The 19,145-nt window shown below is 47.0% G+C and overlaps 1 protein-coding gene across 1 annotated transcript; it reads left to right on the top strand.

The window, feature by feature from the left end:
* The first annotated feature begins 1,298 nt into the window (after positions 1-1,298).
* LOC142930448 (fructosamine-3-kinase-like) lies at positions 1,299-17,569 on the top strand. Its single transcript, XM_076072805.1, has 4 exons — positions 1,299-1,437; positions 15,011-15,133; positions 15,987-16,144; positions 16,898-17,569. Exons 1-4 carry the CDS (start codon positions 1,360-1,362, stop codon positions 16,914-16,916), a joined length of 378 nt encoding a protein of 125 aa, XP_075928920.1. The 5' UTR covers positions 1,299-1,359; the 3' UTR covers positions 16,917-17,569.
* Positions 17,570-19,145: the final 1,576 nt, after the last annotated feature.

Here is a 19,145-nt window from a genome sequence, read left to right as displayed (position 1 = left end):
TAACACCACCACCATCACGAGCACCCCCACCACTAATACCACCAACATTAACACCACCACTCCTCCCCCTGCCAGTATGGGACACCAAAGACAAAGATCCCCGTAGAGACTTAACAGGCTGTAGGGGCAAGTGCTGTTAGCCAGCAGTACGTATGAAGGCCGGCACGACACACGAGGGGGTTGGATTGCCAGCACCACGCCCGGCCGCCTTTGTCTCCCCAGTTGCGATCTTTACACACCACACCAGGTACTCATTCGAGGTTGAGTCAACCTAGGGGAGGCCCAGCACCGGTTCAGATAATCGTTACTGCTGTTGGCCTTTAGAGGGAATCCAACTCGGGGTCGCCGGGTTCATAGCGCGGCGCGCTGTCAGCTCTACGATCGTTCCACACACACACAGACTCACACAGAGACTCACACACACAGAGAGACTCACACAGAGAGTCTCACACACACACAGAGACTCACACAGAGACTCACACACACACACAGACACAGAGACTCACACAGAGACTCACACACACAGAGAGACTCACACAGAGAATCACACACAGAGACTCACATACAGAGAGTCACACACACACACAGACTTACACATACAGAGAGTCACACACACACAGAGACTCACACAGAGAGTCACACACACACAGAGAGTCTCACACACACACACACAGACTCACACAGAGACTCACACACATACAGAGAGTCACACACACAGAGACTCACACAGACTCACACAGAGAGACTCACACACACACAGAGAGTCACACACACACAGACTCATATAGATAGCCTCACACACACACAGACTCGCACAGAGAGACTCACACCACCACCGCCACCACTCACCCACAGCTCGGTTCCACTCCTGCTCTGGGGTCGGTCCGCGTCTCTCTAACGGCCAAACTGCCAGTGGGAAGCACGTGGCGCGAGACGCGGGGGTGGTCCAAGGTAACCACGCCCCCCGTGACGTCAGAGCCATGAGCTCCTCCCCCTCACACCTGAGCTCCTCCCCCCCTGCCCCCCCCCCCTCGCGACCACGCCCCATGGTCCGCCATTTCCCTCCCCCTCACTACCCCCCTGCCCCCCCTGCCCCTCCTCGTGACCCCCCTTCCCCCCCCCGCCCCTCCACATTCGCAACCCCCCATGCCCCCTCACAACCCCCCATGCCCCCCCTTTTTCTCCACCTAACGAACCCCCTCTATGCCCCCCCCTTGCCCCCCCTGCCCTCCCCCTCGTGACCCGCCCCCCATGCCCCGCCCCCCTCCCCCGCTGCTACTTCCGCTTAGGCCGGGGCCGAGTGGAGGCGGTGCGCGCTGTGGATTGTGGGTGGCGAGCGGCTGATTTGGTTTCCCGCTCATGGCCACCGTCAGTGGCTCGCGAAAGCTTCTGAAGCGGCGGCTCGCTGGGCCTCCTCTACGTCGACTCAGCCTGAAGGTGAGAACCTCGCGCGGTGTGTCCACATCAGCAGTGGCGTCGGCGGCGGTGGGGGGAGACAGAGGAGGCGCCTGGCCCACAGCCGTCACGTTCTGCTGAGTTCACGGCGCTGCTTCAAGCAGAGCTCGGCCCTGCTGCTGCTGTTGAGAGGCACTCCCAGAGGGCCGTGTGGCTGATGGGAATTATAGTTGTGGTTAAATTATAGTTGTGGTTACAGTTGTTGGTCGTGGTTATTGTTGTGTGTTTGTTATTGTGGTGGTTGTGCAGGTGGTGGCACACGAGTTAACCTATAGCACCAGGGTCTAGCCCTCCTCTTGTACCTAGCCAGGCAGAGCAGTCAACCCATGGCACCTGAGTCTGGCCCGTGACCTCCTCCTGAACTTAGCCTGGCACAGCCGTCAAACCTTGGCACCTGAGTTATTGTGGGAACATCACCGCCACGTAGTGGTGAATGGCGACTGTTGATGTGTGTGGGCTTGTGTGTGAGTATGATGGTGAATGCGTGAGTATGATGGTAAGTATCATGGTGAGTGTATCATGGTTAGTTAGTAATACTGAGTGTGAGTTTGACTAATTCTCCTCCCTCTCGCTGTCTCTGCTTTCCCCCCTAACTACCTCGCCTGGTGTACAGGAGGTTGTGGGTTCGACCCCGACCCTGATGCCTGCTGTATATTTGGAGTTTGCGTGTCTCTGTCTCTCCCCGTGGTCGTGTGGACTTTTTCTCCGGGTCCTCCGGTTTTTCCCTCCACATTTAGAAACATTCGTTTAAAGTTTTGACTTAAAACTTTAGTGACTGTGATGATGAGCCACTTCGTTGAGCTATCATTGGTGCCAAGTCGCTCCTGAAGAAGAGATGTTTAGCTCAGTGGACCTTAGTCTAGTTTTCTCTCTCCTTCCCGAGCACAAAAACAAGCAGGAGCAGGGGTAGGAGCATTCTCCACTTAGTGGTGGTGACGACACCACGGCGCTTGTGCCAGGAAATGTGCACCACAGATATCCATCACTTAGAGACCCATAGAGTCATCACACATAGACCTATACACTCACCACGCACATACCCTCAGACTTGCACAGAGAACCATAGACTCATCAGACAGAGAACCACAGACTCAAACAGATCCACAGACTCTCACAGAGCCCTATAGACTCACCAAACAGAGACATAGACTCACCAGACAGATACCCATAGACTCAATCGTACCCATACTCACACAGAGACCCATAGACTCACCACAGAGACCCATAGACTCACCAAACAGACCCATAGAATCACCACATAGAGACCCATAGAGTCATACAAAAACGCATAGACTCATCACACAGAGAACCACCGAATCAAACAGACTCGCACAGAGCCCTATAGACTCATAAAACAGAGACACATAAACTCACCACACAGAGACCCACGGACTCTCACAGAAACCCATAGACTCACCACACACAGATCCATCGACTCACAGAGAGACCCAAGGGCTCGCGTGTGTGGTTATTTAGTTGAAGGTGGAGGGGGATTACCAACCCCTTGCACCCATCCAGAACTCCCTGTTGCCACTGTGTGGCTGCGAGGCGACGTGAGGTTTACAGCTGGTCAGGTTTGGCGCCCCCCCCCCCCCCAAAATGGCATTTCTCACAACCACCGCCGCCTTATCGACCGTTGCCATTCGCCAATAAGTGACAGTGACGTCACCACGGCGCCTGTGCCAGGCCAGGTGCACTTTGAAGCCACGTGAAGTGTCGAAGGCTCGCTGACCGGAGGTCCTGGAACAGACCCAGGTGCCATGGGTTGGCTGACTGAGATGACTGGCAGATGCACCACCTGTTCCCTGTACTGTGCCAAATTGCTGCATATTCATCATCCGGTGTTCCGCGCGTTGTTGTGAGCGTCACTCCTCTGTTGTTGGTGGAGGGCGACTGTCTCCAACTGCCCAGTAGAAGCGTCCTTCACGAGCCTCCCTCGCAGAGGCCGATCCCGACACCGCTGGTACCAGTCGTCGGCAAAGCCCACTCAGCTCCACATTCTCCCGTACCGCATCAGTCCACCTCCACTCCAGCCCATGGCGTGCCCGCCCATCTACTCTCAACCACTTACACCACATATTCGTTAACGATGCGCACCCTAATCTGCCACTACGGTTGTGTGCAGGGTGTTGTGATGTCACGTAGCACGACGTTTCTCCTGGTCCCCCCCCCCTCCGTTATAACGCGCCGTCTATCTATGGCCTCGTCGCATTGGCCTTCATGGACGAGTGGTGATGGTGAAAGATGATTCAGCGGTGGACACTGAATTACCGGGGCCCCATTTAACGTTCAGGTGACACGGGGCACGGTACGTGAAGAACCTCTTATCTGTCCTGTAAGCAGACTCCTCTACGTGGGATATTTAACACCTCTTAATGCACAGACAACAGCCAACTCAGCCTTGCCTGCCGGAGGAGCTCGCTGATGATCGGACAGTGTCCAGATCTCTCAAGGAGCTGTGAGCTACTCGCACACAAAGATCCCCCGTGTAGCCTTTAACAGACTGTTGGGGCAAGTGCTTTATAACATCATCAAAGGGGCGCTGCAATATGATGCAATCAAAATCACAGATCAGAGATTTTCCTATATATGGTCTTTGTTGATCGTGAATCGAGACTAATTGTATTGATTCCACTCAATCGATCCGGCAGCAACCTCAAAATGTCCGATTTTATCTGCAATATTCTGCGTTTCACAGATCATACAAAGCAACGGTATTGATGCCCGATTTGTATGAGTGGGTGAGTGGCAGGGTGAGTGGGTTTGTGAGTGGGTGAGTGAGTGTGTGGGTGGCTTTAGTAGTTGAGCGGGTGGGTGAGTCAGATAATGAGGCGCCGCAGTGGCGAGATCTTAACACCCTCGCCCAGAATACAGGATGTAATCAATTCGATCCCGACCCTGAAGCTTGTATATTTGGAGTTTTCATCTTCTTCCGTGGTCGCGTCGATTTTTTTGATTCCTTGGGATTTGTTTTACACGTAGGTTTTCGCGACCAATATTATCCATAATAGAGGTTTTTTTTGGGTTAGATCGCATAAATATATAAATGTGTCGTTAAAACCCACCATCACCCGACACAGCCAACTAGTAAGGGTTGTCACGTAATCAGAACATGCCAATTTATCACTAGTACAGCACACCGGTGTGTTGGAGAGTCAAGCCACAACATTTACAATCTGAGTACAACGTTTCGCCAGTAATTACAACTAGCTTCATCAGGCAACAGCCAGATTTGTGGAGAAGTTAGTCTGTTTCGTTCCTTATAAAGAGGCATAGATGTGGTGACCACACTTTGGCGCTCTTGATGCAAAGTGGGGAGGGGGGGGGAGATTAATGAGTCAACGTACATTATGCATGCGCATTATGCGAACCCTTTGCGCTTGTCCTTCCGGTCCATTGTGTGCATTAAAATAGCCGGGTTTTCCCTCCGCATTTCAAATCAACATGCGTTTAAAGGATTTGAATGCAATAAATGTTTACGTGATAAGCCACTTCGTCGACCTATTATTTGTAATCAGGTCACTTGATATACCTCTGTGGGCCTTACCTGGTAAAATAAAAAAAATTGTTTAGTTTCAGTTTATTGGATGGTTGAGTGGGTAGGTGGGATTTTGAGTGCGTGGGTGGGTCAGTTGGAGATTGAGTGGGTGTCAGGGTGAGTGGGTGGGTAAATTGGTGAGTGAGTGAGTGTGTTTGAGATCCAGTGGGTGGGTTTGTGAGTGGGTGGGTGAGTAGGTGGCTGAGCCGGAGAGTGGAGTGCCATGGTGGCGAGTTGTTAACTGCCTCGTCTTTTATAAACTAGGTCATGGGTTCGATCCCGACCCTGATGTCTGTACATTTAGAGTGAGTGGGTGTGTAGGTGGGTGCATAGGTAAGTTCTTGAGTGAGTGGCTTGGTGTGTTGATGAGTCAGTGGGTTAGTGAGTGAGTGGGTTTGTGAGTGGGTGAGTGAGTGTGTGAGTGGGTGAGTGAGTGTGTGGGTGGCTTTAGTAGTTGAGTTGGTGGGTGAGTCAGATAATGAGGCGCCACAGTGGCGAGATGTTAACTCCCTCGCCCGGTATATTGGAGTTCGTAGGTTCCCCCCAACCCTAAAGCCTGTATACATTTGGAGTTTGCATCTTCTCCCCATGGTCGGGTGGAATTTTCTCCGGGTTCTCCGGGTTGTCCCTCCATATTTAGAAACATGCATTTATAGAATGTGGCTGCTATAACGTTCTACGTGAAAAGCCACTTCATTGAACTGTTATTTGTCGTCACGTGACTTCTGAAAAATATCTATTTTGCTGTGGGCCTGACCTGGTAAAATATAAAAAAAAATATTCAAAATTTAGTTTAGTGTGTGGATAATTGGGTGGGTGGATGAGTGGGCAAGTGCATGGGTGAGTGCCTTGGGTGGGTTTATGGGTACTGAGTGGCTGGGTGAGTCAGTGCCTGGATGCATGTGACGGTGGGTGTTTAAGTGAGTGGGTGACTGTGTGGGTTAGTGGGTGGGAGAATCATATAGTGGGGGGCCACAGTGGCGATATGTTAACTACCTCGCATCGTATACAGAAGGTTGTGGGTTCGATCCTGACCCTAATGCCTGTATATTTCCCTCCACATTTAGAAACATGTATATAGAGGAGTTGGTTGCTATAAATGTATACATGATAAGCCACTTTTTTGAGCTATAATTTTTGGCGATGGTGCTTCTGAAAACAATATTTATAGCTCAGTGGGCCTTACCTGGTAAAATAAACCTGGTTGAGTTAGTGGGTGGTTGAGTTAGTGGGTGGTTGAGTTAATGGGTAGTTTAATTACTGGGTGGCTTTATTATTGTTTGGTTGAGTGATGGGTGGGTGGATGATTAGTTATTTGGGTAGTGGGTGATTTGGTGAGTCGGTGAGTGGCCGAGGGAGTGGGAGGTGGTTGGGTGAGTGTGTGGGTTAGAAATAGACTGGGTGGCAGGGTGAGTGGATGTGTAAGTGGGTGAGTGAGTAGGTGAGTGGCTGGGTAATTAGGTGAGTGGCTCGGTAAATAATTGAGCAGCTGGGCGAGTAGGTAAGTGTATGGGTGAGTGTGGGTGGGTATGTGGTTGGGTGAATGAGTGTGTGGGAAGGAGGTTAGGTGGGTAGTGGGTGGGTTATACATTGAGTGAGTGCGTTAGTGACTGGGTGAGTGAGTGGGCAGGTGGGTGGGTGAGTGGGTGGGTTAGCGATTGAGTGGCTCGGTGAGTGAGTGCTGGGTCGGTGAGTGGGTGAGTAGGGGAGTGTGTGGGTGCTAGTTAGTGGGTGGGTGATTGATGGGGTGGGTGTGTGAGTGAAGAGATGGGTGGGAGGGTTGGTGAGTGCATGAGGGAGTAAGTGGGTGGCTGGGCAAGTGCATAAGTGAGTGGGTCAGTGAGTGGGTGTGTGGGTGTGTGTAGATTAGTTTGGTATGAGATTGAGTGGGATGCTGGGTGAGTGGTTGAGAAGATAGGTGGGCAAGTTAATGAGTGAGTGGGTGGGTGAGCGGAGGGGTGAGTGACGGGTTGGGTGAGTAAGTGAATGGGTGAGTGACGACTGGGTGGGTAATTTAACATGGGAAGTTGAGTGGGTAAGTTAGCGTGTAAGTGAGTGGATGGTTGAGTCAGAGAGTGAGGCGCCAAGGTGGTGAGATGTTCACTATTTTGGCTAGTATACAGGAGGTGGTGGATTTGATCCCGACTCTGTCGCCTGTATATTTGGAGTTTGTAAGTTCTCACCCGTGGTCGCCTGGATTTTGTTCTAGATCCTCAGGGTTTTCCCTCCGCATTTAGAAGCAACATGCGTTTAGAGGATTTGGCTGCAATAAATGTATCTGTGATAAGCCACTCGTATATCTATCATTTGTAGCCAGGTCTATTCTGAAAAGGATCTATATAGCTCAGTGGGCCTTGCCTGGTGACATAAAAAGTAAATTTCGGTTTAAAGCTTTCATAACTGCAAGGATTCGTCTTTTTGGTTCTTTCGGTAAAGTCACGTAGAATGGGAATAAAATAATAAAATAAAATAAGACAATCAAATTCTCACGACGTTTTGGCCACAACACAAGTGGCCTTCTTCAAGTGAAGAGACAGGTCTGTCCGGAAGACAGAGCTTGAATGAACGCTGACATGCAAGGACCGCGTCTATTAAGCTGTGGGCAGAGTTAAAATATGAATTTGCATGTTACCAGCATCACCTCCGGAGAGGAGGAGGGAGGGGGCTGGGAACACAGGCAGAGAGGAAACAAGAAAAGGGGCAAGTGCAACAGCCAAGGTGCGCTGTTGTGTCCTGAGTTGCCTTATGACTATGCTGTAAACTGGACTACTATATAATACAATATTATACCTTCCAATCTAAACTACATGGTATAACATCATATCATAGACAAATTCCACTTTTGAATTATACAATGCGTTACTTTACACTACCCTATACTTTAGATTATAAACTATTTGACTTGTGATATTACACTATGTCTTATTCTATGAACCCAACTATATACCACACTGATGTATATTCATTATGCAATTACGATGCTATATATTGCCTTATGAGTTATGTTAAACATTACAATGTTATACTATTAATTATTATACTACTTGTTGTAAACCATAGCATTGACCGTGGTGTGAGAAGTATTAAGAGGCAGTGCCAGCGAAAGGGCTGCGGTTTGAAAATCACCATAAAATACAATCAATTAAGAACCAAAATGGTTTAAAACATCTTTCCAATGGTTACTAAGCCAGAATCCATCACCTCGGTTGAAATTGTCTCTGTGCTTGTATATGTGGATGTCCTCATGAACGAATCTCTCATGGTAGCCGGTTGGCTTGCAAAGAACCTCTGTCTTGGAGAAGTCAATGTCATGTGAGCCCACTGAATTATAACAGTGATCTGCCACGGCAGAGGAGTTCGTCCTACCGTGTTTCAAGTCTGCTTTATGTTCGCGGATGGGGTCCGATATATGTCGTATGGTTTCTCCAATGTAGCTGCTACCACAGAGGCACTTTAGTTTGTAAAGGCCCGGGTACTGTATGTCTGGAACCACATCCTTTACAGATGGAACCAGATCACGGATTTTTTTGTACTGTGTTGAATCGGACCTGGATCTTGTGTTTATTCAGGATTTTGGAGATATTTTTGTGACCCCCGCAATGTACAGTGAGGGAAAAAAGTATTTGATCCTCTGCTGATTTTGTACGTTTGCCCACTGACAAAGAAATGATCAGTCTATAATTTTAATGGTCGGTTTATTTGTGGTGAAGGTTGTTTTGAAAACGAGCTATGTAGCTCATTGGGCCTCACCTGGTAAAATAAACATAATTTAGTGTGTAGGTGAGTGAGCGGTGTGTGAGTGAGTGCATACGTGTGTAGGTGAGTGGGCGGTGGGTGAGTGAGATATTGGGTTAGAGATATAGTAGTGGGTGGCTTGCTGAGTGGGTGAGTGGCTCGGTGGTTAAGTTAGTGGTGGTTGAGGTAGTGGGTGGTTTAATTAATAGGTGATTTAGTTTGTGAGTGGTTGAATTATTGGGTGGTTGACTGATGGGTGGGTGAATAATTCCGTGGTAATGGGTGAGTAGATGAGTGGGCGGGTGGTTGGGTGAGTGGGGGATTAGAAATTGAGTGGATTGCAGGGTAAGTGGATGTGTAAGTGGGGTGGGTAAGTAGGTGAGTGGCTGAGGGAGTGGGCAGCTGGTTGAGTGAGTGGGTGGGTTAGAAATTGAGTGGGTGGCAGGGTCAGTTGATGTGTAAGTACTGGGTGAGAAGGTGAGTGGCTCATTGAGTAAGTGAGTGGATGGGCGAGTAGGTGAGTGGATGGATGAGGGAGTGAGTGGGTGGGTGAATTAGTTGGTGGGTGAGTGGATGTTTGGGTGGGTGGATGAGTGAGTGAGTGTGTGGGTGAGTGAGTGAGCGTGTGGGTAGGTGGTTAGGTGGTTAGTGTGTGGGTTAGAAGTTGAGTGGGTTAGTACCTGAGTGAGTGAGTCGACGGGTGGGTTGGTGAGTTCGTTGTTGGTTGAGTGGGTGAGTATTAGTGGGTAGGTATGTAGGTGAGTGATTGACTGTGTGGGTGGGTGAGTGAGTGAAGAGATGGGTGGGTGGGTTGGTTGTTGGGTGCGTGAGTGAGTGAGTAAGTGGGTGCGTGAGTGCATAAATGGGTAGGTGAGTGAGTTAGTGGGTATGAGATTGCGTGGGTGGTTGGGTGAGTGGTTGAGAATTAATTTTGATGAGTTAGTGGGTGGGTGAGTCGGTGAGTGAGTGGTTGGGTTAGCGTATGGGTAAGTGAGCAAGTGGTTGGGTGAGTGTGTGGGGTAGTGAGTGATTGAATAAGTGGGTGAGTGAGAGGCTGGGTGGTTGGCTTGGGTAGTGAGATTGTGGGTGGGTAAATGAGTGGGTGAATGGGTGTATTGGTCGGTGAGTGTGTGAGTAAGTTAGTCGGCACGTGATTGAGCGGGTGGCTGGCTGAGTGCGGGAGAAGATGGGTGGGTGAGTTAGTGGGTAGGTGAGTTGGTGCGTGGTTGGGTGAGTGAGGGGGTGGTTGGGTGAATGGGGGAGTGACTGGTGGGTGGGTAAGTTAATGTGGGAGGTTGAGTGGGTGAGTTAGTGTGTAATTGGGTGAGTGGGTCAGAGAGCGGTGTGCCACTATGGTGAGATATTAACTACCTCACTGAGTATACAGGAAATCGTGTATTCGATTCTGACCCTGCTGCCTGTATATTATGAGTTTTAATGTTTTGCCTGTGTCCTCGTGGATCTTTCTCCCGGTCCTCCAGATTTATCTCTCCGCATTTAGAGTCAAGATTTGTTTAGAAGATTTGGCTGCACTAAATGCCAGCTTGATAAGCCACTTCGTTCACGTATCAGTTGTAACCATATCACTTCTAAAATGTTTTATATAGCTCTGTGGGGCTTACCTGGCAAAATACAAAATAGTTTAGTTGTAGTTTATTGGATGGGTGATTGGGTAGGTGGGTAGTTCGGTGCGTGGGTGGTTTAGAGGTTGAGTAGGTGGCAGGATGAGTGGGTGGGTGAGTAGATAAGTGGCTGGTGAGCAGGTGGGTGGGTGAGTGCATGAGTTATAGATTAAGTGGGTGGATGGGTCAGTGTGTGATTTGGGGCATGAATAGGTGAGTGGGTGGGTTAGTGGAGTGTTGAGTGAGTGGGTCGTTGAGTTAGTGAGTGGGGGGTATGCAGGTGGGTTCGTAGGTAAGTGGTTAAGTGAGTGGCTGGGTGTGTGGATGAGTGAGTGGGTTTCGCGATTGAGTGGGTGCCAGGGTGATTGGGTTCATGAGTGCTTGGCTGGGTGTTTGAGTGGGTGGGTGGGAGGCTGAGTCAGAGTGGAGCGCCAGGGTAGCGGAATGTTAACTCCCTCGCCATTTGTATAGGACATCGTGGGTTCGGTCGCGATCGTGACGCCTGTATATTTGGAGTTTGCATGTTCTCCCTGTGGTTGCATGGATTTTTCTCTGGGACCTCCGAGTTTTTCATGCATATTTAGAAATATACATTTAGAGGCTTTGGCTGCTATAAATGTCCACGTGATAAGCGACTTCTTTGAGCTATCATTTGTTTGCCACGTCGTTTCCGACAAGGATCTGTATAGCTCAGTGGGCGTTACCTGGTGAATTTAAAATAATTCAATTGTAGTTGAACTATTTTAAGTGAATAGGTGGATGAGTGGGTCGGTGGGTTGGTGAGTGGCTGGTTTAGTAAGTGAGAGGTTGGATGAGTGGGTGGGTGGTTGAGTTGTTGGTTTAGAGATTCGGTACGTGGCAGGGTGAGTGAGTGGGTGGGTGGCTTTACGAGTGGGTGGGTGGGTGGATAAGTCAGAGAATGGGGCGCCATGGTGGCTAGGAGATGTTAACTACCTCGCCTGGTATATTGAACTTCGTAGGTTCGATCCCGACCTTGACGCCTGCTGTATATTTGAAGTTTGCATGTTTTCCCCGTGGTCGTGCAGGTTTTTCTCCAGTTTTTCCCTGCACATTTAGAAACATGAGTATTTTGAGCATTTGGCTGCTATAAATTTCCATGTGATAAGCCACTTCGTTAGGCTATCATTTGTGGCCAGGTCGGTTCTGAAAAATAGCTCTTGTAAAATAAAAAAATGGTTTCATTTATAGTCTACATAGGATTGACTTCCCAGGAAGTAACACTCATTGTATAAACCCCAGAAGAATATTGTTTTGAGTCACCCAAACCAGAATGTGAACTGATATATTCATATTTTCAAGCGAGGTTCTCGGCCACAGACCACCTGGACCAATATGATGTAGTTTAGTTTGCATATGAATTATTACTAGGGGTTTGTGGACATGATAAAGTTAATGTTTTCTTTGACAGGTCTATTGTGTTGTACACTCTGACAGGGGCTCAGGCTTGTTGGGGCAGCATCTGGCTGAAATGCACCTTCACAACAGGAAGATTGTAGAGAGGCTTCACAAGGAAGAGAAAACTATCGGTATTGAATCATGAAAATGTAAAACATGTGGAAAACTAGGCCCACCGATCTAACCCTAGCATCATGTCAACTATGTATTGTTGACATTCCTTCGCACTGAGAGTAGGCATGCTAATCGGATCTAATGAATATGTGTAAACAGGCGATTTGTGTGTAAACAAACATTATTTCATACAGCTGTTTATTAATCGTAAAAATCAAGCGATTGAGCTAGTGAATGAGATAGACACATGCTGTCATTATTTCATACATGAACACAACTAGCCAGCCAGCGGTCATGCTTTTCCACACCTAATCACATTCATCTCTTTGTTTTAGCCATCTTTGTGATGAAGGGAACTGTATTGTTCATGTGTGTGCAATGTACTTTTCAGAATATGAATTATGTTGGGTAATATATGAATTATGGCTATTAAAAGTATCTGTATTTAAGTCCATCAGGGCAAACTCTTCTGCAAAGGAGACTTAGAGCATTTAACATTGCGTCCCTTTATATTTTTGCTAATCGCAATATTTTTCGATATAAAACTTTCGTGACTGCAGGGATTCATATTCTTGGTTCTTTCGGTAAAGTCACGTGGAAGGGAAATAATAAAATAATACAAATAAAACATGATATAATAAAATTTTCACGAAGTTTCGACCACAACGCAAGCAGACGTCCTCAGATGAAGAAACAGAGCTGTCGGAAAGACAGCGTCTTAATGAACACTGGGCAGTGAACACTGGGCAGTGTTCATTAAGACGCTGTCTTTCCAACAGCTCTGTTTCTTCACCTGAGGATGGCTGCTTGCGTTGTGGCCGAAATGTCGTGATAATTTTATTATATTATGTTTTATTTGTATCATTTCCCTTCTACGTGACTTTGCCGAAAGAACCAAGAATATAATCGCAATATGTTCAGGAGATAAATGTAAGGTCTGCTAGCCAAAAGAAGGCTTTAGGAGAGAGTTCATGTAGTTTTGCTATTCATTCATTAAAGGGCAATAGAGTAAATGCTAAAATAAATGTTTCCAGCTAATTTTTTATATACGCTAGATTTACAAGTCTATAATGTACAGAAAATACCATGGTTGGCCAGACCATCGCTCGTCATTTGCATGTGGCTCCTGGGCAGTTCAAGTGTGGCTCTGCAGAGGCGCTGCTAATTTGTAACTCTTCAATTTAACTTTATATGAAGTGAGAACAATCTGGTATCGGAGGCAGGCCATGAGTACTCCCAGGGCACTGAGATTTCTAAACTCAAAATTCCACAGCCAGTCAACACGAGTCAACTTCTGTATGGCTACTCTTTATCTCTTGTGGCTCCCGCGGCCATCTGAAGATTATGGTATGCTGCTGGTAGGGTCAGGAAAGTTGGTCACCCTTGGTATATATCTGTATATGCATTGATGATTTTGTGCAATGTTCAGCTGCTCCGTCACGACAGGGGTCCCAGTCAGTTTGAGACTGCTAAATTAAGGTTCTCATGTGCTTTACAGATTTTGATACAAATTTCAGTCTTGAATTTCTCCCAACAGGTATGGACCCTGGGCAGGAGGATGTAGAGTATGTGGGTTTCATACGGCTATATGCTGTGGTTACATCCCACATGTGATCTCCGCTTTAAAGTCATGAAACTGGTTGTAGCCCATTTAAATTTTAATATACCCGTTTAACACGTAGGCTTTCGCGGCCAATATCCATAATATCGTTTTTTTGGGTTGGATCGTTGAAATATAAATTTGTCGTTATACCCGCCACCGACACAGCCAATTCGTAAGGTTTGTCACATAAACAGAACATTCCAATTCGTGAAGGGCTCACAAGTGACGTCATCACATCTATCCCTCCAAGGAATGAAACAGGAGGATTTCTCTACGAATTTGGCTGTCCACCTAATGATGGTAGTTGTAAATACTGGCGAAACGTCATACTCAGATTGTAAATGTTGTGGATTTTCTCTCCAACACTTCGGTTTGCTGTACTAGTAGCGGATTGGCATGTTCCGTTTACGTGACAACCTTACTAATTGGCTGTTAGGTGGTGGTAGGTTTAACGGCTCATTTATTTTTATGCGATCTAACCCAGAAAAAAGCATATTATAGATTTAATATACCCTTTTGTTGAAGGACAGCCTGGGTGACCAAAGTTTTATAGGAGCGGAAATAATGTTTACTTGATTAAATTAGTTTTATCATGGAGCGGTGAAATCAGCTGTTGTTCAGATGTCAGTCTAATTAGTATTACATCGTAGAAATATGAGAGTCCTTTGTGTAATAGTCTATTAACCACTGATGATGGTAACATTGGTTTAAGGTTACATTTTAAGAAGAACTAGATTGACGTACATTTTATGTTGCATAAGTACACAAATTTATAAAACAATATATTTGATTAAAAAATGCATATATTTTCTTCCATTGCACACAGTTGTACCATTGATAACAGGGCACACAGTTACAACTGACATCACCAGATGTCACTCAAGTTCCCGCAGAGATCGATCTCGCATAACCAGTGTTCACATAATCAGTTATGTTTTCGCTAATTACCAATTACACTCAGCCGGGTTTGACAGACTTGTATGAATGTATGTTGAACTTCCTTTCCACCGTACATAGCCAACCGTGCTAAACGGAGGTGCGGGAATTAAGCGCAGAACCTATCGTTAGGATCAATGCTGTTGTAATTTTTTATGAGGATATCAATTGGTGGCTAAAATGAGATGTTCAAAGACTACAGCATGATAATCGGTACATAACATGAGTGTCGAATTATGTCTTAAGAATTACCCAGCCATTTTTACATAAAATTCAACGTTTCTGGGTGACCGTGTTCTTCATTGCAAGGCCCGCGGCCGGTGGCAGTCCCTGGTGTCCTTTTTACTGCGACCCCTGACGTGCAGTCCCCGACAATACACACAAGTGAAAACACCCCATCATGCTGTCAAACCCCCCAATGGTTTCAAATGTGAGATGGCTCTTTCACTGATAATGTCTTATCCGCGAAAGTGGCCCCCCTCCGAAAATGAGTGAATATCACTGTTTTAGGTCAAGGATTGGCTAAATAAAGTAGGTATTATTTGCTTATGTTTTTAAATGTCTGTAATAAAACTATATTTATGCCACCAGCTGAATGAGTGGCAGGAGGACTGGGTGACGTTCTTCTCACGGCAGCGACTGCAGCTTCAGCTGGACATGATAGAGAAGGACTACGGTGAACGGGAAACCCGCGAGCTCTGGTCTCGGCTTCAGGTTCGTAAGCCATTTCACTCTCGCCCTTAACCCTTTCCTGTTCCGAGATGACTGCTCATTTCAGGATGGGTCTCGTTCACCACCGAATCTCGGAACGCACAAGTGGTTCAGCGGTAATTTTATTTAGAGAGGCATAGCGCCGTTGTTTTTAAAGACATTGTACTCGCCGCAGAGCACCGTAGCGACAGGACAGCACTCTATTATAGCTGGTACCAAACTGTGCTACACACCTTCCCGCACGGCCTTGTGGGATCCTCGGTACCGATAAAGTTATTTAATATTTACTTCCTATTACGTTCCGATGATGTACACGAGATTCAGCTGTGAACGGGATGCACCCCGCAACTTGCAGTCATCTCGGAGCAGGAAAGAGTTAATACATGCAGCAGTGTAGCTCATCATGTGCACAGCCATATAGGAAACCCATTTGATCGCAGTGGGTTTTCGAGGTGACTTTAAAGGTAAAGTGGTGTTTCACACGCAGGCTTTCGCGACCAATATTATTCATGATAAAGTTTTTTTTGGCTTAGCGTAAGTGTAAATGCGTCGTACACCCACATCCACCCAACACAGCCCATTAGTAATGTTTCTGACATGAACAGAACGTGCCATTTATGTTATTGCTCGGCACTCTTGTGTGTTAGAGAGGAAACGCAGAACATTTTCAAACGAGTACGACCTTTCGCTGGTGATTACAACCAGCATCATCAAGCAATTGCCAGAAGCGTTCTGACTTCTGGCAATTGCCTAATGGCAATTGGAGTGGGTGTACGACGCATGTAAATTTATGCGATCTAACTCGAAAAAAACGTTATCATGAATAAAGTGGTGTTGTTTTTTGCGTGGTGTGCAGCTTCGGTTGGGGGATTTTTTCCGGGACGTAGAGGTGGTTCCGGCACTGCTCCACGGTGACCTATGGACTGGGAACGCTGCAGAGATAAATGAAGGGCCCGTCATCTTTGACCCAGCCTCCTTCTATGGGCACTTGGAGTACGAGCTTGCCATCGCTGGGTAAGAAAAAACTACAAACAACCAAAACAATAGCAGCAACTGCCGTTCACTGCCCTGTCTGTGGCATGCAAGGTTCATTCGTATAACCTCAGTGTGGCAAGGGCTGGCTCATTAAATAAATAACAGAGACCAGGTAGAGTTGTGGTTGAGATGTCTACATGCTGAGGTCTCCACCCTCTCTATTTGCTAACTTACAAAGACTCATCCTTCCTTGCTAAGGCTTTTTGGGCAAATCCTGTTAAAGCTGATACGGTGCACAAAACAATAGTGGAACGATAGAACTCTTACTTATCCACGGCACTTGAGGATGCTTGAATGTTCCAGAAACACAGTTTGTCGAACAAGGAACCCCTGGTTCAGAGACAAGTTGCCACTGATGTGCTTTACCAGAAATCCAAGCTGAAGATAATTCATTACACGTCAAATGGAATTCAAACCCTCAGAGCTGGGATATGCTTCAGTGAACAAAAACACATTTGACATGATGTTTACTGTGCAGCCATTGGTGACCAAGTTGAGACCACAGCATTCCTGCCCTCAATTCGCAGGAACGTTTGTTGATAGATGGCTCACTGAATTTTGAACGGAGGACCTCAATGGCATTGGCTCGGTGCTCTGACATTGAAATTAACCTCAAGCCACTCAATTTCCTGCATTACGTTGAATTTGTGAAAATGTTGTTCATTGTTATGTTGTTCGTGCTGGAACAGCAACATTGTAAGATTTTGAATGTTTGGTGTTGTTTGGGTACAGGATGTTCCAGGAGCTTTAGCTCCACGCTTCACTCATCCTACCACGCTCTCATCCCAAAGTCACAAGGCTTCGGCAAGAGCCAGAAGCTCTAGCAACTCTTCCACTACCTGAACCACTGGAATCACTTTGGGACAGGATACCGAGGGTCATCCATCTCCACCATGCGCAGTCTCCTCAAGTGAATGAACGGTGCAGGAAATCGTGGGCTATGGTGTATGACTATAAAAATTCTTATCGGCCATGATATACATGATATACATTGTTGAATAAAGGCCTTCCCTAAGCCACCACTAAATCTCACGAAACTAGTCCATTTAAATGCTGTGCAATGCCCTAGGCATTCCACGTGAGTGTGACCGGTGGTCCCTTTGTTCTGCATCCTGGCCGTGATCTCCACGCGAAAACTGGGTCAGTTAATGTCTTTAATTAGGCTGGACGAATCTGATGAGCTATGAAGCTCTTTTTTTCACAGATGTCCAGTCGGGGCGAGTCAGAAAGTTACAACAACAAACAACAGTACAAACAGATGGGAGGGCAAAGTAAAGGAACGCGAAGCAAATTTTGACTTAACTTTCGTGACTGCAGGAATTCATATTCTTGTTCTTTCGGTAAAGTCACGTAAATAGAAAACAAAAAACAATAAAATAAAGACCGCTTGTGTTGCGATTGAAACTTCCTGGGTTTTTTGCTTTTATTTTAAATTTATTTTTTATTTGTTATTTTTTTAAAAAATTTTTTTTATTTAATTTGAATTTTTTCTTGTTTTCTATTTACGTGACTTTACGGAAAGAACCAAGAATATGAACGCTAAGCAAGTCATGAAATAAAAATATATAAGAGTTCAAATTGCATTAGTGCATCAATTCCTGCAAATTTTTTTTATCACCAAATGCCATTTTGGGCAAGGCAGCATAACAAAAATAATCCCAGATGTTTGGCTAGTACCAGTTACATTGTATGTGTTTGTTGTTGTTTTGCTATGGGAGTAAACCCTTGCAGAGAAAGGGACCAGAATTAGGAAAGCGAAACCAGGCACTCCTTCAGAAGATCCCATGCACGGGCGTGACCACTGCACCACCCTGACGCCCAAGCAAATGTAATTCAAATAATCTACAATACTGGCAAATAAACCCTATTAGTATCAACCGAATGTCTGGACAATCTGACCCCCTCTACACAAGCAACAGTTGAGAGTCAACGCTGTGATGTTGTGCGATTGGTGCAAGCGGGGTGAGGTCAAGGTCGATGACTGCTTCCAGCGGTGTCAAGATGAGCATTTTGAAGAGGCTCGCGAAGGATGATACTTGGCAGTTGGGTGCAGTCTCCCTCCATTAACAACAGAGGGCAGAGGAGCGACGCTCACAACAATTGGCTGAGCACTGGGTGTATACAACGCATGAAGTCGGCAGCAAGTTTATCTCAGGGAGTTGACCCGCACACGACAACTGGGTCTGTCCCGCGTGTTCACGCTATAACGCGGTTGCCTTCATTTAGGGAACGCGCACCGCCATAAGGCGACTTGTGAGCGGTCGACGCCGAACTACTTTCTTGAGCTGCGCGGTTGAGCGAGACGAGACGGTAACGCGGCGGCGTCCCCTCAAGTTGTTTGTAACCCAATTCTGACTGCGCTTGGACATTCATTACGGGGGAAATAGTTTTCGCTTAGCACGGCACTTTTCAGGAACGCATCTACTGCGTTAAACGAGGACTCGCCGTACAGGTGCTGTGCACACTGTACTCGGAATCAAAATCCGAAGCGCTATCAAGCTCTCACTCACAGGTGTCCAGTAAGAGGCGGTGGGGGGGTCACCAAGTGACACGCAGCTTGACCGTGGAGTAGACCGCGAGGACGCCAACGTCGCCTAGGCAACGCCGCCCCCCTCTGGCTCTGCCTGCCTCGCTCTGTGCACGTGAGGTGTCAACCACGTGACGCGGGCCACTGCGCGCGTTGCGTCACCGCTCACCGTGGGGGGCCCCTCCGCTACGTCCACATCGTACAGTCGCACATTCATTAATAGTCACACTCTTAATCATGTTTATGGTCATCGTCATTAAAGGTGAGTTTAATAATAATACCACTACTACACAATGTGTGCATTAATATATACGACATGAATAAAACGCACCTGTAAATATCCTAAGTAAGTTTGACCTGACATTATTGCACAACAATTGCCCAGCCACCGTGGGATGTTTATCCTCCAATGTGTATCTGGCTCTGACCTGACTTATATAAAAGTGCAGCTCT

Source organism: Petromyzon marinus, chromosome 39, assembly GCF_048934315.1.
Source record: "Petromyzon marinus isolate PM22_M1 ecotype Great Lakes invasive population chromosome 39, UKy_Petmar_22M1.pri1.0, whole genome shotgun sequence".
Taxonomy (NCBI): domain Eukaryota; kingdom Metazoa; phylum Chordata; class Hyperoartia; order Petromyzontiformes; family Petromyzontidae; genus Petromyzon; species Petromyzon marinus.
This window is presented reverse-complemented; position numbering and strand designations above follow the sequence as displayed.

Coding starts and splice junctions, on each gene's coding strand:
- LOC142930448 (XM_076072805.1), top strand. CDS start 1,360: ATGGCCACCGTCAGTGGCTCGCGAAAGCTTCTGAAGCGGCGGCTCGCT. Junction 1,438..15,010: donor TACGTCGACTCAGCCTGAAG/GTGAGAACCTCG, acceptor TTATGCCACCAG/CTGAATGAGTGGCAGGAGGA. Junction 15,134..15,986: donor AGCTCTGGTCTCGGCTTCAG/GTTCGTAAGCCA, acceptor CGTGGTGTGCAG/CTTCGGTTGGGGGATTTTTT.